The sequence below is a fragment of the Mastomys coucha genome, unplaced genomic scaffold (assembly GCF_008632895.1).
Source record: "Mastomys coucha isolate ucsf_1 unplaced genomic scaffold, UCSF_Mcou_1 pScaffold20, whole genome shotgun sequence".
In the NCBI taxonomy this organism is placed as follows: domain Eukaryota; kingdom Metazoa; phylum Chordata; class Mammalia; order Rodentia; family Muridae; genus Mastomys; species Mastomys coucha.
This window is the reverse complement of record NW_022196903.1, coordinates 71,272,768-71,295,865: the sequence shown is the minus strand read 5'-3', so window position 1 is coordinate 71,295,865 and position 23,098 is coordinate 71,272,768. Positions and strand designations below refer to the sequence as shown.

At 39.2% G+C, this 23,098-nt stretch overlaps 1 protein-coding gene and 1 non-coding gene across 4 annotated transcripts in view; one reads left to right on the top strand and one right to left on the bottom strand.

The window, feature by feature from the left end:
* The window catches only part of Ctnna2 (catenin alpha 2), a 1,113,581-nt gene that overhangs the window by 359,228 nt on the left and 731,255 nt on the right, over nt 1-23,098 (top strand). For all 3 annotated transcript variants that reach the window (XM_031382231.1, XM_031382233.1, XM_031382232.1), the window contains one exon: nt 4,353-4,556. In XM_031382231.1, coding sequence (XP_031238091.1) covers nt 4,353-4,556 — 204 coding nt within the window. The remainder of the gene's footprint in view (nt 1-4,352; nt 4,557-23,098) is intronic.
* LOC116100158 lies at nt 19,572-19,690 on the bottom strand. The gene has a single exon (XR_004122504.1). It is a non-coding gene; the product is annotated as a 5S ribosomal RNA (ribosomal RNA).

Here is a 23,098-nt window from a genome sequence, read left to right as displayed (position 1 = left end):
GGTCAGAGAAGTGGGAGAAATGGAGAAATGTTTTAGGAAAGCAGTTTACTTAGGTCCTTCCTTCTTTCCTCCCTTCCTCTGTCTCTCTGTCCTTCCTCCCTCTTTTCCTTCCTCCTTCCTTCCTCTATCTTTTCTTCCCTCCATCCCTTCCTCACTTCCGATTTATTCCTTTCCTCCCTTCTTCCCTCCATCCCTTTCTCTTTACCTCCCTCCCTCCTTCCCTCCCTTACTTTCTGCTTCACTTGCAAATAGTGCTGTGCTTTCATTCTTAGGGACTTTCTCACTCAGGATTCAGCTCCAGTTTTTTCTTTTCTTTTTCTTTTTCCTTTTTTTTTTTTGTGAGCTGTAGACAGATTCTTTTTAAGCTTCTGAGCCTCCAAACTCATTCAGTTCAGTTTTTGTTTTTGCATATTTTCCATGTTATTATTTTCCTCACATTCTAGAACCTGCATAAGATTTGTTGAGTTGTCTGGTTGCCTGAACATAGACACATAAATGCTTATTTCTGCTAGGCTATATAACCACTACCCAGCTACCCAGCAAAAAAAGATATATGCATGTGTACATGGAAAAATATAGGGAAGAGGGAAAGGAGAGAGAAAGAGAGACAGAGACAGACAGAGAGAGAGAGAGAGAGAGAGAGAGAAAGAATGCATTTGGTATCATATATATATATATATATATACATATCTGTGTATATTCACTCAAGGAGAAAATCACTCAAGGAGAAAAATCTACATATATACATACATTTCATACATATATAGCATATATATACACATACATATATGTGTGTGTGTATTTATGTAGAATATATATATATATATACACACATGTGTGTTTATGTAGAATGTATATATATTATAACATATGTGTATTGAATATAGAATATATATATATGTATAAGTGTAGGACACACACACACACATATATATATATATATATATACACACATATATATTCCCATTCTAATATAATCTTTACCCTATGTCTTTGAGTACATATACAAACCTATACAATATACATAAATATTTACAAAGAAAGCCCCCTCATCAGAAGCATACTGATGTAAGCATCACCCTATCCATGCATACATATATATAATAATGCACATATATGCACACACACACACACACACATGCAAACACACATACATACACATAACTCAAAATCATCAAAGCCTCTCTCTCTCACACACACATGCAAACACATATGCATACACATAATTCAAAGCCATCAAAGTCACACACACAAACACACACACACACACACACACACACACACACACACACACACACACTATGCCTTATGCCTTTCTGCCCTGAGTGGCTTCTCCCCTCCGTCATTCTCATCCATCACTTCAGTGATTCCATCTTATACCTCCTGTATTGACTAGAAGGTTGTACATTTATTGTTCCTTTTCCAGTTTCTTTTCAAAACTCTCCTATGTGATCTATAAATAATTAATAATTCCATTATTAAAGTAACCTTTATGCAGAGTTTGTCAGGCTGTTTTTTGCACTACTGTCATGACAGCCATGAGCTGAGACAGGTACGGCACTCAGCAGCTGACACTGCAAAGCCTTTCTTCCTATGTCCCCAGTTGTTTCCCTTAGAGTCTCAGATATTATGTATGTGGCTATTTAAAACAGATTTGTTTTATTGAGATTTTATGTCTGTGTGTGGATATGTGCAGATGCCCACAGAGGCCAGAGGAGTCAGGCCCCTTCAGTTGGAGCTAGAGGTGGCTTTCAGCATCTGTAACATGGAAGTTGGGAACCAGACTAATCATCTGTAAGAGCAGTATACATTTTTAACTGATGAGCCATCACTTCAGCCCCTCTGTACATGTCTTAAAGGATTATTTCTCTGCACTTAAAGTAGGTTTTGAAAATGTTACATTGAACATGCTCTGATCACACAGGACTCTTCAGATCATTTCAGATTGTTTGCTCTGAGTCAGGCAGTATTTTCAAAACATTTTTGCCCAAGTAACCTTATTTTTGCATTGAAAGATTGTTTCTCCAAGGGAAGTGTCTCATAATAAATACTTTAGGAATCAGTGTTCACATCAAGTACAACACTGTCCTTGTGCAACCTGCTTTACAGTTGTACCTGTTGAGAAATTCAAAATTTGCTTCAGTACATTTCCATAACATTAGCATTTTCTTTAGGTTTTCAGTGAAAAAGAAAAGATAAAAATCTATCCTAGGCCCCAAATAAATAAATTTTATGGTAGCTGTATGTTATTATAACTTCCTGTAAAGTAGGTCTTTGAAAATCAACCCCTAATCTTTGTAAGGAAGATAATCTAATCAAATTTTGACCAGGCATTTCTTTAATTGAAATGTCAGAGTTATATGTATAATCATTACATATTTTATGCAGCAACACAAAGGCAGGACAAAGTCATGGAGAAGAAGGGGACGAAGGAAGAGGGAGAGAGCAGAGAGGGCAAGCAGGAGAGATTGATTTTATTATAGACACATCACTAGTACAGAGACACATTGCAAGATGGAGCAGAAATACCTGCCTCCAGTGTCAGGTTCTTTCTGCAACTTCCTCTTGCAAAAATGGACTACAAAGAGCCATAGCCTCTGCCAGTGTTAGTCTTAATACTGTATGACAGAGTGGGCAGATACTAAGCAGTGCATTTTGGGATTGTAAACATGTCTTTTCTACCATTTTTTTGTAACCCAGAAGAAAATACAGATGTGAAGTCCATTTTGCCAAATGCTAAAGCAGAGTATCTGTCCTCCATTTGCAGATGTCAGGCATTTACTTTGTGTATGAAAGAGGGAGTTCTGGATCAAATAGCAATTTTCTATAAAATCCAAGGTTCATGTGGATTTGAAGTCCTGCCTCTCCTCTTCCTCTCTAAGAGCCTGTCTATACTCACCATTCAAGTCCTCAGGATCCTTGGACTCAGATCTCTTTCTACTGTTGAGTTTTTCATGCTTTAAATATAGTTCTTCTTTGAGAATTCCATACCTGTATATGATGTACTTTGGTTATGTCTTCCCCTTACTCTTCCTCCTCGTCTTTCTGGACTCCATCTTCCCATAATTCCCTTCCCAATTTCCTGCTCTTGTTCATTCACTAATTTCCTTACATTTTTAACAAATTGAATATAATTAGTGCTTGCGATATGAATATGAATGTCCATCCACTTGTCCACTTGATCCTGGACAACCAACCAGAATGTGTAACCCTAAAGAAAACTGACTTTCTTTCTTCTAACCACCATCAACTACCAATAGTTCATCAGTCAAATGTGGGAGCTTGTGAGCTGCTTCCCTGTCTATACTGGAATGGACATACTAATGGCTAGTGTGATCTTTTACAAATCTTGTCCAGGTAGCCAAAGCTGTGACATGTTCAAGAGTGCAATTGTTTCTTCATTTTGTTATGTCCAGAGGACATATCTTGGCATTCTTCTCTGTTCTCTGGCTGTTAGATATGCGTCTGGCCTTCCTCCCTTGGTCCCTAGGCTCTTCTTTTAGACTCTGCACTTTGAGCAATTGTGGGTCTTCATATTAGTCCCAATCTGCTTTAAACAAAACCTTCTTTGCTGAGTAGTATATTCATTACTATTCTATTTCTCTGATAAAACATGGTGACCAATGTAACTTATAGAATAGAATTAATTTCAGCTTACGGTTTTAGATTGCATCTTGGCAAAGAAGTATGGCAACAAGTAAACATGGAGAGTGGAGTAGCCACTTGTATCTTAAAGGAGCTTGTATCTTAAACTATAAGCATGAAGCAGAGCGAGTGTCCTGGGAGGTGGGTACTGTCAGTTAATTGCAAGGGAACTCAGGTGTACATATATTCTGGATCATATCTTGTGAAACCTACATTTAACATAAAGGATATTAGTTCCTTGTAGAATGTTAACTTGTTAAATGCCTTTTGCCTTGGTATCTAAGGACATCTGTCCTGAGACTCTGCTGTTCCTCCAGAGAAGGCTCTCAATGAAGCTAATGTATAAATTGTTGATTACAAGTCATATCTCACATATCAATCTTCCTAATTCTCCAGTGCTCTCTCCTTGAAGGCCACAAAGCCAGTGTCACTATCTCATCTGAAAATGCCTCCCCACAGATGGCCTTAACCAAGAACACATGCTTCAGATAAGAGTTCCTGTTCTTAATCTATAGATTACATTTACGGGGGGGGGGGGGGGGGGAGAGGAACTTTCTCAAGAACTTCTCAGTATCTTGATTTTGTCTCAGTATCTGGTTTCTTTTCAGGGGAGGGCTGTCTTGTCCTAGCTTCAGACAGTTTCACCTAGAAAACAGGCTGAGGCAGCTGTCTCTCTCCTGTTCACACTTCTCTTCTGATTTCTTCAGAATAAGATCATCCTGGATCCCATGACGTTTAGCGAGGCCAGGTTCCGGCCGTCGCTGGAGGAGAGACTGGAGAGCATCATCAGTGGGGCTGCCCTCATGGCAGATTCCTCCTGCACACGTGATGACCGCCGTGAGCGTATTGTGGCTGAGTGCAACGCAGTTCGCCAGGCACTCCAGGATCTGCTAAGCGAGTACATGAATAACGTAAGTGCTGGGCTCCAGGCCCTTCTCATCTCAATGGTTTGTGCTCGGTGCTCTTGGAATGAAATCAGGCATAGCAGGAAATGAGGACCAGAAAAAAGTAAGGTTTCACCAAAGGACCACTTTGGGGGAAACCTGTGCTCTGAATTTGTTTCCACGTGCATGTTCGAGATGGAAGAACTGAGTGGAGTGAAAAATCTCAAAAGATCTGTGGTTTACTCAAGTGGTGTCTTCTTGGTCATTTTGATGGTTGCAATTTGATATAAGTAGGAGTTCAGTTGGTGAAGGTGGATGATTGACGGAAGCAAGGGAGGCTGTGCCAACTGGCCCTTTACAAAGTGCATTTTCAAAGCTAAGAATAGCAATAGATGTTAATCTTCAACTCTGAAAGGCATTAATAAGCATAGCAAATTTCAAAGTGCTCCTGCAGGTCTAATAAAGTGGGAAAGTTCTAATTGCCCACAAACATGGAGAAATTTATTAGACCTATTCTACAAGTAGGAATTCTAATGAGTGAATTTTCAAGTTAATGTGACTGTAGTCTCATTGTGGATGACAAGGACAACCATTTTCTCTATGTGTTATAAATTCTCTCTCTCTCTCTCTCTCTCTCTCTCTCTCTCTCTCTCTCTCTGTGTGTGTGTGTGTGTGTATACCTATGAAATGCAAGGTGATTGAGTCTATATTCTTGGCTTTGAACGGCACTGGACTGTAGTTGTATTCATTTGCTGCGTTGGTTTAGATAATTGCCCAGAGTTTGTACTTATGAGTGATCGGTGTTCTTCCTGTGCTGCATTCTTGTCTTTGAGAGGATCAAGTGCAAGTTGGAAAAGCTGTCTGTAAAGTCAGCACTTAGTTCATACTATGTTGTCAGAATGGCCTTCATGGTCCTGAGGCACAGGGATGCTGAGAAGTCTGTCCACATCTTTTGCGTTACAATGCACCACCCCCAGACAATGCTGAGACTGAGCAGCCTCCCAGTACCCACGATTGACTTCTATCTTAAGTAAACACACGCAGCTTAGTAAATCAGTAAATCAGCAGGATAAATTTCAAACAAGAAGCCAGCATTGGCAGTGACCGTCTTTTTCCTGTCATTTAAAAAGCAAGAGGAGGTAAACTGGGAATAGCCCAGAAACTAAACTGCCAGATTTTTTTTCCTGAGACAATGATATAAGTCTGCAGGAGAAGGTGCTTGTAGCCAGACCTAAAGATCTGGATTAGATCTCCAGGATCCAAATGGTGGAAAGGAGAGAACTGCTTCAGAAAGCTGTTCTCTGACTTCCATACGTGTGTGTGTGTGTGTGTGTGTGCCCTATTCCAAAGTAATAAAAAATATAATAACATGATAAAAATCACTTCCCTTTCCATTGATTTTCAGAAGACTTGTTCCTCTCAGTAGAGAATGAAATGTGGATATCTACCTAGACATGAGTGAGGGTATCTCTATAGGACCCTGGGTGACCAGTGCATGCTGTGATCTGGCTACATGGATGTTATGTAGGGTACATCTAGAGATTTGGGGGCCAAGGGCCCTCCCACCCTAAGCAAATCTTTTGGGTGGCAGAATTATAGGAAAGGGATGCTCACATGATCTGGAGCTTGCTGTATTTGTGCTTACTTTTAACAGAACCTTGGCAAGGTGGGTGTGTTATTGACATATATGTAGACTTCAGCTTTATCTTCAGGTACACTAGGATTCCCATCAATGAGAGAAAGTTACAAAAATAGTGGTGGCTGTAGCCTTAATATAAACAAATCAGAATAGACTGTGTTCCTATGAATAGAAGCCATGGGCTGTGATTTTAAAAAAAATGTGGCAAGTAAGATGTGATGTGTGATTTTCATTTGTTGTCTAGAATACTGTCAAATCAGGTGGGTTACTTTTTGTTTCTTTATTGTTTTTGAGAGTGCATGCATGCATGCATGTATGTTTAATTTCAGTGTAAGTTCATACAGACCAGCAGAGGTTGGTGCATTTTGTGTTTTACTGAACTTCAGTTTCTTATAGTTTGGTGAGAATCTTGTGTATCAGAAATGGTTTGTTCTTCCTGCTTTGTACTTTATTATAGTGGCAGAATACATAGAAGGCTGTAATTTTTAAATTGCCAAATACACAAATCCTGGTCCTATCAAAGACTGAAACAAAACATGTCCCATTTTTGTCCTTATCCAAACCATATGCTATTCTGTTGAGCTTCCCACTAGTGACTTCAGGGTAGAACTTCCCACTAGCAGATTTCCATGCCACCATGGTTCTTATGAAATCTATTTATTTCTACTTCTACAAAAATCAATGTGCTTATTTTGTTATGGCATATATTAATTTAAAGATACTGGTATACATCCTTGGCTTGTCTTAAGCATCTGTAGCTGTAAACGCTGACTCAGCCCATCATTCCTAAATAGTATTTTTTTTCTCACCCCATTCTGTAAGCTGTAGGAGTAAATGCATTAATTATCACATGCATATTTTTGTGCTAATGTATTAATAACATCAAGATGAGAAAAGCATGAACTCAAATATTTAGAGATTGAAATCTTGGGATAACAGTTATTTCTGAATTCCAAAAATACCCTACTTGTAGTACCTACCCCATTGCATCCAAAACAACCCTAAGGTGCCAGACTTACCAAGTGATGTGGAATGCAGATGCAAGTGATGTGGAGATTGCAGAGGACTGCTGGGCACAAACTGATAGAAAGATCAGTCTTCCCCGGAGGATGGGTTGTGCTTTGCCCATGCAGGTATTGTTGAGCTCAAAAGGAGATCAGTGCTTGTTAGATATTGCTATAAATGTATGTGGTTAATGAATCTGTACATGCATGATTTTAAAACACTACAGAAAGTGTACACTATTAACAGATACTGATAAGAGAACAGCCCATGTACGAAGAAGACACCAGAGACTAAAGCTGAAATGTTAAATAAGCTAAGGGTAGGAAAAGAAAAGGGGTTTTCAGTGGCCCTAGGAAAGTTCTCAGTTATCAAGGCCTTGCATTGTTTTCCATCCTCAAGTGAAACTGTTCTTTAAAACTTCCAACATTGATAGATTGCCATTATAGAACACATTGGGTCTAATGAGTAGAGGCTCTTTCTCAAAAAGGTGCATGATCTGAACATAAAATTTGGGATTGGTGTTGTCCATGTCATTATTGTAGTATAAATTATTCTAAATTATAAGGAACCCATAAACTGTCTAATGGGAACTATTTTATATACCTTACTTTTGGAGCATTAAACTTTATTTATTAAGATATTAAAATTAAACTCAAATATCTACTAAAGTTAGCTTCTATGCCAGACAAAAAATGGGAACTTTGTGATAGGATACAAAGGGATGTGGTATTTTATAGAGAAGATTTTTATAATGGGTTGACACATTTATTCAATAAATATATAAATGACTCCTTAGTGACAGGCATCATATTAGTGAAGCAGGAGTGAGCAAAGCAAAGCTCTCTGCTTTCCCAGGACTTGTGCTTCAGAGAGAGATGATGGACATCCTAACTGCAAGAGCTTTGAGCAGGAGTTATTTCAGATAATGATGAGCCCAGAGTCAAAATAGAAAGTCCCAAGAAAGAGGAGGGAGGAAGTGCTATTGAGTCCTGAAGACACAGGCACATGAAAGGATGACAGATCAATGACCTACTCAAGGAAAGGGAACAGAAATGGTCTGAGATAAGGGCCTTGCTTATGAGCAGGTATCTAGTAAACCAGGACATTTATGAGGGGATGAGCATGGATCTGCACAGGGCCTTATGCATCATTGCACAGGACTTGGCTGCCATGTTAATGAGATGAGAGATCATCTGAGAGTGGAGAGTGGAGATTCAGGAATCAAGAACAGGCTTTAAAGGTCTAATAATAAGATAAATGGAAGAAAGGTCAATAAAAGCTGGTTTCTGGAATGATCCATGTTAGCATGGTCTCTTTAGACAGAGAACAAGAATAGAGGTGGACTAAAGTGTCCACATTCTGACTGTAATGTTAATAAAAAATTTTACATGACATATAGTTATTGAGAATATGTCTGTTATATAAATGTAAAATAGACATTGGACATCATGAACAACATTTAAAGACATGTCAGAAATCCTTATTTGATTAAAATTGCACCAAGAAATCTTATTTAACTCCAATGTAGTAGCAATTTGTAAATAGCTCACTTGGCTGCTGTGCCTACATACTTTGATAGACAGAGCATATTTGAATGAGTGGTTAAGTAGAAAAATTATGCTTCAAAAATCTGTCATCGAAGATGCCTCTAAGTATGCTTTTCAATCTTATATAGGACTGAAAAATAGATTTTGCATCCTATGTACTAAACTACAATTCAGAACCATAAGAAAAGTTTAATCCTTATTCTAGGTACTAAAACGGTAATCGTGCAACACTGAGAGGCAGTGAGCTGTTTTCTTCTTCATGCACAATTCACTGCTGAGCGTTGGTGAGCATATAGAAGGTCATGTGCCTGGACCATGTGTATGGTGGTGCTGTGCAACCTGTTTAAATTCTATATGCATACACTATTTGTATAGCTCGAAGTCCTTTATTGTTTATGTGTGTATGTATGTGGATATGTGCACATGAGTGCAGGTGCCTATAGAAGCCAAGAGAAGGCTTTGGGTCACCTAAAGTTGGGATAGCAGGTGGTTGTGAGCCACCCACTGTGAGTGCTGAGAAGTGAACTTGGATCTGCAAGAGCAGCAAGCACTATTATCCACCAAGCCATCGCTCAGCCCCTCTACATGTTTTAAAATATATATTAAAGGTTTGAACTAGGGAGATAAACAGGTGAGTAAAGTGCTTGCTGTTGAAGGACTAGGACCTGAGTTCTATCCCCAATACTCATGTAAAAGCCAGGTATGCCAACATGTGCCTATCACGCTTCCTTAATGGAGACAAACACAGCAAGATCCTGAGGGATCGCTACCATTTAATTTAGCCAAACTGAAGGAAGCTATCTCAAATTCAACCTCATCTTCACATGTGCCTGCCAAAACACAGTAAAACATGCACACACACACACACACACACACACACACACACACACCACACACACATGCATGCACACACATATGCACACAGTTAGACATGCATTCTCACATACTCATACAATTAGAGAAGTCTGCCCAGCAAAGCAAAAATTCCATTAGAGGACCTTGGAGGTCCCTGCTGTGTTAACTACAGCAGGGTAATTTTTCTTGTTTTTTTGTTTTTGTTTTTGATTTTGTTTTTTTGAGACAGGGTTTCTCTGTATAGCCCTGGCTGTCCTGGAACTCACTCTGTAGACCAGGCTGGCCTCGCATTCAAAAATCCACCTGCCTCTGTCTCCCAAGTGCTGGGATTAAAGGCATGCGCCACCACTGCCCTGCTAAGCAAGGTACCTTTTATTTTTATTCTTTTAAAATAAAATTATATATGAAATAAATGAATCCATGGTTTTTTCCTTCCCTTTGGATTTTTTTCAGTGGGTCCCTGCCCTTAATTTACAAACTGCTACTGAAAGTTAGCTAATTAAGAACACAGTACTATACTGTTGTGGGGTCAATACATGAATCTAAGTCTGTGCAATATTGTTGTCCCATCCTTAGCTCCACAGCAGAATGCAATATAAGAGGATATATCAGCAATGAAAAAATATCCATGATGAAAGGGGAGTTATAGAAAAACGGTGGGTTTTTTTGTTTGTTTGTTTGGTTGGTTTGTTTTTAGCATATAGCTTCAGGAGCAGTGCAGTCCATCTTGGTAGAAAGGGCATGACAACTCAGAAAGCAGAGAGATTACATTTCATGCACACACAGAAAGCACAGGAAGAAAAAAGTGAGACCAAGCTTTAAAACTTAAATGCCCTTCCCCAGGGATGGACTTCCTCCAGCAAGGCTCCTTCCTCTGAAGATTCTAGAATGTCCCCAAACAATGAGCTGGAGATGTAGTGTTACACGTAGGTGAGCCTAGGGGAGATTTCTCATTCAAGCCACCGCAGGGAGCTTCTTCACAGGACCCTCTTGTGGGGGCTCTGAGGATGCAGTAAGGTCCATTAAGGTCATTTACAGCCTTGTCCTGGGGTCCAACCACAGCCACCTTTAAACAAACTCTTCCTTGCTGTTTAATTTGTTCAGTTTTACATCTTCATACAAGCATGTCTGATATGGGAGTATATTTGCTCCTAGACCCCACCCTTCCACTTCTTGCCCATCTTTCCCCATCACTCCCCCTTTTCATTTCGACAGCTCCACATCTTGTTCATCATTCACAAACATGTAATTTTATACATCTGTCGAAAGCCTACTTCCTTGAAATTGTGTGACATAAAAATGAGGTGATATCCAGGGATATAGGACCTCAGAAAACAGTGGCCTTTCTATTGTTCTTACTTCCTTTTGTTTTTCGGTAATATGTTATGCATATGCAATCATTGTTAAGAATGAAACATATAATGCAAAACTTGTAATCCTATTCGTTATATACAATTACTGTTAAAAGTTGTGTGTGTGCCTTTATAATGTTTATAAGCTTTCACAAACAGACTATGTGTCTAATACACACAAGCTTATGATATGACTTTTTTTTTCTTTTTTCTTTTTGAAATAATGGTTGTCCTGTAAAGGGTATTTTGTAATCTATTTTCTTTACTCAATATTTTGTTAACATGTTTCCATGCCAATAAATATTCTCTAAACAAAAGCTTCCTGACTGCGTAGTATTTTGTTATGTGACTATATCATAATAGACTTTGAAGCATTTCATTTTGAGTATACTGATAAGTATACAGATGGGTATTGAGAAAGACAGATATAGAAGCTTACTTGTCTAGGCAGTACAGTGTGATTTAAAATCAAACTATGACTAAGTAAAAGATTCAGGAAAGGTATGAATACAGATGTGAAGTTTAGATGAATTAGACTCCTGGGAAGTTTTAGGCTATCAAACATTTGCACATAAACAAAATGAAATTTCCTCTGAAAGCTTGCATTGGCCTTGAATTCAAGGCTATGTTGTTCATGCCTCATCCTGAGAATGAACATCTAAGTTAAAGGTGGGTGCAGTAGCTGCATGCATCTGTTTTTTTTTTTAATTAGATATTTTCTTTATTTACATTTCAAATGTTCTCCCCTTTCCTGCTTTCCCCTCTGGAAAAAAAAAACCCTATTCCTTCCCCTCTCCCCCTGCTCACCAACTCACCCTCTCCTGCTTCCTGGCCCTGGCATTCCCCTATACTGAGGTATAGAGCCTTTACAAGACCAAGGGCCTCTCCTCCCATTGATGAGCAACTAGGCCATCCTCTGCTACATATATAGCTGGAGGTATGAGCCCCACCATGTGTACTTTTTGATTGGTGGTTTAGTCCCCGGGAGCTCTGGGGGTACTGGTTAGTTCATATGGTTGTTCCTCCTATGGGACTGCAAACCCCTTCAGCTCCTTGGGATCTTTCTCTAGCTCCTTTATTGGGGACCCTGTGATCAGTTCAATGGATGCCTGTGAGCCTCTACTTCTGTATTAGTTGGGCACTGGTAAAGCTTCTCAGAAGACAGCTATATTAGGCTCCTGTCAGCCAGCACTTGCTGACATCCACAATAGTGTCTGGGTTTGGTGACTGTATATGGGATAGATCCCCAGGTAGAACAGTCCCTGGATGGCCTTTCCTTCAGTCTCTGTTCTACACTTTGTCTCTGCAACTCCTTCCATGGGTATTTTGTTCCCCCTTCTAAGAAGGATTGAAGTATCCACACTTTAGTCTTCTTTCTTCTTGAGTTCCTTGTGGTTTGTGGATTGTATCTTGGGTATTCTGAGCTTCTGGACTAATATCCACTTATCAGTGAGTACATACCATGTGTGTTCTTTTGTGATTGGGTTCCTCACTCAGGATGATATCCTCCAGATGCCTCCATTTCCCTAAGAATTTCATAAATTCATTGTTTTTAATAGCTGAGTAGTACTCCATTGTGAAAATGTAACACATTTTTTGTATCTATTCCTCTGTTGAGAGACATCTGGGTTATTTCCAGCTTCTGGCTATTATAAATAAGGCTGCTATGAACATAGTGGAACATGTGTCCTTATTACATGTTGGAGCATCTTCTGGATATATGCCCAGGAATGGTATTGCTGCGCCCTCTGGTAGTACTATGTCCAGTTTTCTGAAGAACTGCCAAATTGATTTCCATAGTGGTTGTACCAGCTTGCAATCCCACCAACAATGAAGGAGTGTTCCTCTTTTTCCACAACCTAGCCAGCATCTACTGTCACCTGATTTTTGATCCTAGCCATTCTGACTGGTATGAGGTGGAATCTCGGAGTTGTTTTGATTTGCTGCATGCATCTGTTACACTGACAACTCAGAATGCTGAGTCTCGAGGACTTTCTGTTCAAGAGCAACTTGGGCAGCACATGGAAAGAAATCTCAACTTCAAATAAATTAATGTATAACAATAAATCCCCCTCCTTGAAATTACTTTGTGTGTATTTTTTGTGTTTTTTTTTTTTAACTAGGTAAGTTTGATTTTGTTTTATCTGAAAAACAATCAGGTATCCAGGAGATGCAGGATTATGTATCTCCATACAGCTAAAAGTGTCCAAACTCTTACTGGGTAATTCCACCGTGGAATTTCTCTCCAATCTTTTGAATGCACAAATAGATATCCAGGAGTGCACGGAGATTGACATGCAAGAAGTGATGAATGGTAAACTGGACATGGACCGGGGTAGTTGTTTCAGCCAATGCTCAGGTTTCAAATGGGGCATTCAGGCAAAGAATAGGGCACAAGTCTGGAGACCCTACTGGATGGGTCTAACCCAGGCTGTTAGAAGAATGCCTAGGTTTTCAGGTCGTAATGGCATTGAAATATGTCCTATCAAAATAAAATTTAGTTCCCCAAAGTGAAAAGCAAGAAAGATAGTGTCTTATCTGTTAACGAGAAAGATAGTAAATAACCCTCCTTGAAGAACTTAACACAAGCCACTGGCCTTTTATTTTCAGGGCCCAAACTGAATAATTTCAGCATGGTAAGTTTTAGCCAGAATTTACTTTGAGGCTCTTCTGGTGTACTAATCAGGATACCTTGTAGAAGTCAATACCATTGTGTCCAGAGGCCCTTGTCTCAATTTTTCTTACTTTACTTTTAGAAAGTTCAGGTTCCTTTTAAATTTTTGTTCTTTGATAATTTCATACCTGTGTACAATGAAATATATATCATATTCAATCCCCATTCCTGCTCCTAAACCCACATATATACAACCCATCATTCCTTTCTTATAATTTCATGTAATTTTTTAAAATATCCTATGAATTCCAGTAGTATTGCATATATGTAAATGACAGTAGAACCATCCACTGGAGTATAGTTACCCTACCAGTATCTACATCCTCAAGCATGCTATTCTCTCCTTCAGCAACCATCAATTGCCAATAGCAAGGAGCCTATTGAAATCTATCTCAAAGTATTTGTAAAATTGAAGTTACAACAAGCCTAGTTTAGATTCTAGAATGACCGAAACTCAATTCAAGGAAGCTATCATAAATTAAAATTGACGTAAATGACTAATTATAGGTTAAACATCCAATGATTCTAATTACTAGATTGTGATCATAAGGTATTTTAAAGAAAGGGAAGGGAGCATTTGGGAATATGTTGAAGGGTCAAAAGATTGTCAGATTTTCAAAGGTAGACATGGAATACAAGGTTATGAGTTCTGATGATGGAGAGGGTATGATGTATGCAAAGAGGTTCTCTGTGGTTCTCTGAGACCTTAAGCCTATACCAATGAAGAGGAGAAGCAAAGTAACTGAGAGTAAAGCAGTCTCTGCTTTGCAGAAGGATGATGCTTACAGGATGCTTTTAGGGAGATGAAACTAGCAGCCCTACGCTTCAATATTACTTAGCTAACAGTGGCTTCTTTAAGGAGCTCTTCCTGCATACAGAAAGAAACAGTATCAAATAAAACAGTGAAAATAAAAAATTATCCCAACAGCAAAATTCCTCAGTGTTCTAGCTAGTTTCTTTCCTGAAAAACAAAACAAAACAAAAAATCAATCTCTCAAAGAGTCCTTGAAAGCTAGTCTGAATCATACAAGGTCAATCAATATGATGAGGAAGAGCCCTAAGCATTATGGGATAATCAGGAGTTGTCTTTAGCTTTGTAAATGAACAGAGTTTGCTGACAGCCTAGCCTGTCAAGTCATCAGATTGGTCATCATAGCTAAGGCAGCTGGGACAGCCCAATCTATCAATTGATCGTCTCAGGAGAGCCTTTACCTCACCAAACTGTCAGAGAGATTAGAATGGTGTATTCTTTTATCAAACATATGATAAGCCCCTTTTCTTGGTCTTCAAAGTACACTGCATGCCTGGAACTGGAGTTCTCACTCCCCAATATGTTGTTCCATAGATAAGCTTTGAAGCCTTCTTTATTTAGGCCTGACACTGCCTTGGTCCCACAATGAAAAGTATTGCTCTTGATTCAAGTAGGAAATAATTGCACCCTTGAAAATATCTTTCACTGGTGATAACATCTGTGTGTCCAGGGACCCAAGTTCTTTCAGTGACTTTGTACTTAGTATCACCTTTGATTGCGATGTTCTTTCTCAAACCTGGTGAAGATGACTTTCTTTACTCTCAATTTTTGCTTAACTATGTTCTCTTGATTGCTTTAGCATGCTTAATTTGGTTGTTAGATATGCCATATTCCAATGCCATCACCTTGTGATTCGTTATCTTTCATTCTACTGTTGGAATTTAACTCTCACGAAGAGGAGCCAAATATAGTGCATAATCCTGAGAATTGAGAGCATCTACCCCAGCACAGAGAAGGCTATATAGACATATTTCTAATGAACAAGTGGATTTCACTTCATCTACAACAAAAACAACAACAATAATAATATTAATAAGAAAGAATTATGAGTATAGAAGAAGGAACAAGAAGAGAAGGAGAGAAGGAGACACAAATCCCATATATTTTCAGCACATTAAGCCTTGCTTTTAGGATACTGGTTCGTCTGTATTCATTACTTCAGTACTCAACCACTTGGTGAAACCAGTTGATGTATCAGCTAAGCTGAACTGGTTTTTATTTTTTATTTTTTTATTTCTTATTTTTTTGCTTCACATTGCTGTATTCAGCCCATTCTTTCTAGCTTGAGCTTTCCCATGGCCCTAGGAAAGTGCCCCATCAGATCCTTCTGGAAAAATCTTGAAATGATCTCAGTAATTGTGCTGTTGTTATTGTATTGCTGTCATTTAAGGCAGGACCTTATGGTCTCGAACATTACAAGTTACCAAGGTTAGACTTGAATCACTCTAATCTGAACCTCAGATTCCTACCTGCTAGGATTACAGACATCAAAGATGAAAAGGAAGCACATCATAGCTTGTTCTTCAGTTCAGAGATCTTTCCTGAACAGCTTCTCTTTGGCCACACTAGGACAGCATACCTGTCCGGGCATGTCCACAGCAATGACTCCCAGGAACTAAGCAGAGCTCTTATTGCCAGTAACTAAGGATTTTTCAGGCTATATTATGAACATTGAAAGCTATTAACCCATTGCTTCCTGAAAAAGAAGAATTCTTTTTTTTTTTTATTAATTAGATATTTTCTTTATTTACATTTCAAATGATATCTTTTCTCCTGGTTACTCCTCTGAGACAAAAAACAAAAACAAAAACAAACAAAAACCAAACCCTGTTTCTTCCCAATTCCCCCTGCTCACCAACCCACCCTCTCCCACTTCCTGGCCCTGGACCAGACCAAGGTCCTCTCCTCTCATTGATGACCAGCTTGGCCATCCTCTGCTATATGCATGCTGCTGGAGCCATGAGTCCCACCATGTATACTCTTTGGTTGGTGGTTTAGTCCCTGGGAGCTCTGAGGGTACTAGTTAGTTCATATTGATGTTTATCCTAAGGGGCTGCAAACCCTTTAGATCCTTGGATCCTTTCTCTAGCTCCTTCTTTAAGCACCCCTGCATTAGCACAAAAAGCAGAGGTCATCACTGAGACAGTCTGGGAGTCCTCATCGAATCTGCACAATCACAGTGTCCCACAAGAGGGACTTTAATTGCCAACTTGATCAAGTACTTAGAAAAGTTTTTGTTTATATTGTATTGCTTTGTGTATGAATGGATATTTGTGGGTATGTGCACACGTGTGCTGGTATGCATTCACATCCATGCACATGTATAGACCAGAAGTCAGTACCAGTTATCTATTCTCTATCACTGTCCAGCTTACTCCCAAGGCAGATTCTCTCACTGAAGATCACCTATTTATCTAGAGTAGCTGGTCAGTGAGCCCTAGGAATCCTCCTCTCTCCCTCTCCAGACCTTGGGTACCAATGTAACAATACCACATCCAGCTTCTTGTATAATGCATTCTGGAAATCTGAACTCAGTTTCCTCTGCTTGAATGGCAAGCACTTTTTTGATTTAGCTCTCTCCAGCCTTATCCAGATGATTCTTACGCTCAGAGAGGGAACAATTTAAGACAGTAGGTTAAATCAAATGTTGATTTAACTCTACAGAGGTTTAAAATGAGTTTTCCTTTTTTATCACTGAGAATATATACTGTTGTAAAAAAATTTTTTAAAAGAAGTAAGCAAAATACATCTAGCAAAGTATTGTTGAGCTATTCTATCCAGTGAGGATATGCAAAATATCTGAAACTGGAGCTAGCTGATGTCTGCTTTGAATCTGTAAAGAAGAGACAAGCAGGCCTGTACCAGCATTTCACCTTGTGAGCTGCTAATTGAAGGGTAGCTGTTTGTTCAAAGCTTCAAACTGTCTGGCCTCCCGCCCCCAAATACACCTCTTCTTATACATCATCCTACACAACTACTCTGCCGTTCGTAAGAAGACAGCTTGTCATCCTTGAAAGGACTCTGCATAAGCACCAGAACCAAATTGGATTATTCAATAATCATTTCTCAACAGCTACATTGCTGGCTATGTTTTCTGCTAATTGCCATGTTGACTGCAGCTAAAAGACTGAGAACTTCCTCCAGAGTTGTCCATTACTCAGTTTTCCTTTGGAGTTTTTGTTCCAGATACTCTGTGTAGGAGAGGATGCACATGTGTGCAGGGGGAGACCAGAAGGAAAACCATGGTGGGGTTCCTCAGGAATTGTCCACCTTGTTTTGTATCATGAGATCTCACAGACCTACAGCTTTGCTAACAGGCCAGACTGCTTAGACATTGTCAGAACTTGGTGATTTTCTTACTTGGGTTCTGTGGGAGTAAGCTCAAAACCTCGTGCTTGCAAGTTTAGTACTGAATTTTACAGACTCAGCTTTTAAACCAGCCATGTTCTAGATTATTTTTGTCAATTCTAGAGTAAGGTATTACCGAAGGAGCAGTACTCTGTGCACTGCTCTAGAAATTTTGAAATTGACATTCAACCTAAATTTGGGTATCAAACCTATATGAGGAGGTGAAAATGCATATTATAGGACCATAAGCCAGTCCTAAACCAAGATGTAATATGAAGTAGCAAAGCCAAGGATGGTAACCATGCATACAATGGAATTCTCCTTCCCCATCTCTTACCAAATGCCTTAATTTCAACTTTGTTGCTGTGATAAAGTATGTTGAAAAAAAAAAGCAATATAGAGGAGAAGGGGTTTCTTTTAGCTTGTAATTCCAAGGCTTCAATCCAAATTGGAGAAAGTCTAGGAATTTGAAGCAGGTAGCCAGCCTCATTACATTCCTAATTAAGAGCTGGAAGGAAGGAGATAATGCATGCATACCTAATGCCTGGGCTCTGCTTGCTTTCTCCACTCTAACAGTTGGGGATTATCCCCCTAGAGAATAGTGTCAGCCACAGTAGTTATGTCTTCTCACTCCAACAGCATTATCAAAAGTATCCCACATGGACATGTTCACAGTCCATCCTGACTGAGACAAACCCTCACTGAGCCTGTCTTCCCAGGTGCTTCTAGCCTGTGTCTACTCAACAATCAAAACTAACCATCTCCCACACCGTGGACTATGGTATTAAGGACCAACTCCATGGGAAACCCCTCTTTCTAAAGAAAATGACTCAAGAAAAGATTAGAAAGTTCTTTTCCTTTCACTTCAAATAAATCAAAAGAAGGAGACACACAAAAATGTCCTGAACATTTGCAGTATTTAAATGTTGGACTCAATAATTAGGGACCTACAAGTTCTATTTAATTTTATAGTTTTGATTCTTGCAAATAAGATGGACACACAAATCCACTGGGAAAAGTGTTTTCCTCCATATCAGAGATAACTATGCACAAATCAGTTCTCTGCACTTCATCTTGTAGCAGACATTAATTACTCCTTTGGGTCTCTTTGCCCTGTTTCCCCACGTCATAAAACCTATAATGCAATGTCTCTTCTTTATATTTTCTTCAGGATTTTTAAGTAACCACCAACCATTTTTACGAAGCCCTGCTTCTGATTTCAGGCCATTTAGATGAAAATGAGCAACAGGCTATCAGCTGACAAAGAAGTGGTCCGTGATCCCTGACCTCATGCGACAGATAGAGTTCAATTTGTAGCTCAGGCCTTCCGGCCCTGTCACTACCACACTTTGATTCCTTGCCCTGGTTCCTGTTTTATATATTAACAGAGCTAGATACATCACTAGGCTTTCGTGTTCTTTGCCTATTAAATTCTCCACATGGTGTGCTGACTACCTTATCTGCCATACTTCTTCTGTTCTCTCAAAGTCAGTGGATTCTATACTATTCTTTGTATAAGCACACAGGTATCAGGAGAGACAGAGCCTAACTGGAGTCCAGGGGGAATCAAACATCAGAGTCTAGTCTGACAGATAGCTGAGTTCCTCATAGGGAGCCTCTGTTGTCAAGAGGAAGGTGTGAAAGGATAAAGCATTGAATCTGGTTTTCTTTATGAGAGTAAAATCTCCAATGGTTCAGTCTCTAGGTAGTATCTATCCACTTTGTAGGAGTATCAGGGACCACATCTATAACAACATTTACATGTCAACTTTTCTATAATCCCCAGTGTTCAGTCACTATTTTTTTTTTTAAGCCTATAGCACCTGGTATTCCCAGGTGGTCTCCCATCCAAGTACTAAACAGGCCGAACCCTGCTTAGCTTCCGAGATCAGACGAGATCAGGCGCATTCAGGGTGGTATGGCCATAGTCCAATGTTCAGTCCAATGTCTCTGTGCTCAGCTAGGCATGTCTTTCCAAAAGCCTGATTCCTATCTTTTCTGAAAATATATCTCTAGTTTCTAGCAACTTGAAATAGAACAGGTTATGGACTCTCTTTATACCCTTCTTTCTTGGTGAGTGTGTATACTTTATATAATTGATGAATAATGTGTGACTTCATAGGATATAGTATCATGCTTTAGTATGTTTACGCGTTATGGACAGATACATACAAGTTAGGATATACATCTGTTATCTTCTTGATAAGGCCATTTAAAATATTATCTATGGGCAATTTTGAAATACATACTATATTAATACTGACTCTAGTCACCATGCTATGTATTAAACTAAAACTAATTCCTCACTTATAACTGAAGTTTTGTGGCCTATTTTTCCATCTTAGCCTCTAGAAGCTAGAGGCTGCTCTTCCTATGAAACTGATGGTTTATATCCAATGTAAGACATATTGTGTGTGGGAGAAGGTTAAATTAGGATAGCTCTCCTAACTCCTTTGAGACAGGGTCTCATTTTGTAGCCCAGCGTGGTCTTGAACTTAGGACAATCCTCTTGCCTCAGCCTCCTAAGAGCAGCTGTGTGTCTCCTGCCTAATAATAGTAGCACTTTAGAGAATAATGTGGCACCTCACAAGAATGCTGAAACTAGAAGTATCTCATGACCCCCCCCTCCTGCATTCTTCTGTATATGTATCCAAAGGAATGGTAATGGGTGTGTTGAGAGGATTTCTGCATGTCTATATTTATGACAGCACCATTCACAATAGCCAAGACATGGGTCCACCAATCCACAAATAAAGGAAAATTGGATATATTCACAATGGACAACAATATAGCTATAAAGAAGAAAATCCTCTCATTTATAACAGCCCAGCAGTACCTGTAACTTTAGTTGCTTTTTGGAAAATGGATCAACAGTCATCTTTTAACATTTTCATTTTTCTCTTTCCTGTAGAAGTGGCTGCTCCAAATCCCTGCATCTTTGACAGTTTTTAGTGTAAATTGGCTTGTTCTGGCTTCCACACTTCTAGCTGGGGAATGCACTTTCTCAGTGCTCCTAAATGAGCTAGCACCTTTTCTCTGATATATGGCTTTCCAAATATTGAAGCTTTTTTTTTCCTGCTACCAATGCTTTTAAAAGAAAACTGGGTGCCTTTAAAAGAAAATTACTCTTCGGTCATCTTGATGGGGTTTGAGAAAATAGCAGTGATAAATACCTGGGCTGAGACTGCCATCTTCAGCTGTGCTGTATTTATTTTAAAGCTGAAGTGCAATGGCCCCTCCAGTGTTCAATACACAGACGTGCAACTTGACCACAGAGAGGAATTCAGTTCACATGAGCAGTATACAGTTTCATAATGAACACAGAAGTTGCAGAGAGCATTTATTAGCTGTTTTTTTCTATCTCGGATGGTGGCCATGTCAGACAGATGGCCAAGTAGAGATTGTTCACATGGTAATAAAGAATTGTTCAGAAACTTTGTTTTAGAGTCTCCTTCATCCTGTCTTCTGCTGAGCCAGGGGCTGGCATGAGAATCATCAGTGCCACTAGTTACAGAGAACTGAGAATGGTGATTCTGTTTTCACTGGGCTATTAGACTTTGCTGGCTTGCAGAATCTCTCCCAACACACGTGTGGGGCCTCAGGATCATGCAAGAGAAATCACTCACTTGTTTTTTCAAAGGTTGTTTTTTAAGTAAGATAAACTCATCTTTTATGTTACTGGATTTTCCCCCATGACACCATTCTCCCTATATAACTCTCCCTAGCCAATTTTTGTGTAATTTATTACTGTGTATAATCGTATAAAACAATCAGTTCCATTATGTCATTTACATGTGTCTTTTTTTTTTTATTTTTATTAACTTGGTATCTGTGGATGCATGTGCACGCCCTGGCATGTTGTGTGAGGTTGGAAACCTTTGCAGTTGCTGGGTTTTCTCCTTCCATGATGTGGGTCCAAGAGATTGAATTCAGCTTGTCATCCACAGCACCAAGTATTCTACCTGCTGAGCCATCTCCCTGGCCCTTCATCATATTTCCCCACATATACACGGTGGACGCGTAGCACAGAGCTTGGCTTCATCTGCTTTTTTCTTCTTAAAATCTCCGCTTCTACTTTCATGATCTCTTTGCCCTGTGCCAATTGAGCATATGATAGAAAACATGTACTTCGTAAGGTTCTTAGGCTGGCTTATACTGGCTCATAGGGTGGTTTCCAGTTTCTTCCATTCTCCTGAAGATGACACCATAGTGTTCTCTGTGGCTGAGAAATACTCCATTATGTGAAGAGCATGTCCACATTCTCTTTCGTCATTCTTCCAGATAGAAGCATTTACCTTTGCCATTCCTAAAATTTTATCACCCATATTGCCTGATGGCTTAGTATATGAACAAACAGATTACAATAACTATTCATCTATAATGTTATCAGAAACCAATATGCAATTTTCAAAAACTGAGATGAGACAAATATGTGGGTCATTGAACCTACACCACAGTCAGTTGGAAGTCTCCAGTGATACATTTCTAACACTGTGAATAACAGTGGGACACTTCATTAAATTTCTCCTGCCAAATTAATATATCCATGAAATAATTCTCACTAATCTAAAAATTATTACTAGAAATATCTTATATATTTTGGGACATCTGTCTATTTAAAGGATAAGAATATAATTGACTCCTTTGCCGTGTGTAATTTATCTCTACTTTTCCAAGTGTTGAAGCTCTAGGTGCAAGCAGGCTTTCTTGGGGATGAGCAAAGCTCAGGCACGAGCCCTGCTTCTCATCCCCACTCCCACATAACTTCTCCCCACATGCCCCTGCTACTTACTGAATGAAATATTTGATTTTCATGTAAAATGGAAACAACTCAAAACACATGAAACCTTGCTTTGAAAAATAAATGTTTTATTTTTTTTACATGAAATTCTACCTAATATTTTTATCTGTAGCACCTGGATCATTAACAGAAACGGACTGTGAAGCCTACATTCTTTCAATTTGATGCAATGGATCTGAAGGTTCTGGTTAAACAAAGAACCCAGACTCTTGGCAGATTAGCTAGTCCACCTGTTCTGGAAATCCCAGGCTACTACAGATTCTGACCCCTGACTATTAGCTTTATATATTGACTGGATAAAATTGGCCAGAGAAATTACAATGGATCTGAGAGTATTGGAGTCCCCATGCTGCGTTTCTAGGAAGCCCTGTCCAAATCTGCCCACCCATAAGGCTTCTCTCCCATGGCTGTGCATTATTTGCCTGGTCATAAGCCAAGAACAATAGTCTGATTACAGCTAAAACTTTTGCCCTGACTTGTGTTTACCATTTCCAGAGTGTATTGTGATTTTTAGTTTCTTAGAATAATAGAAATATG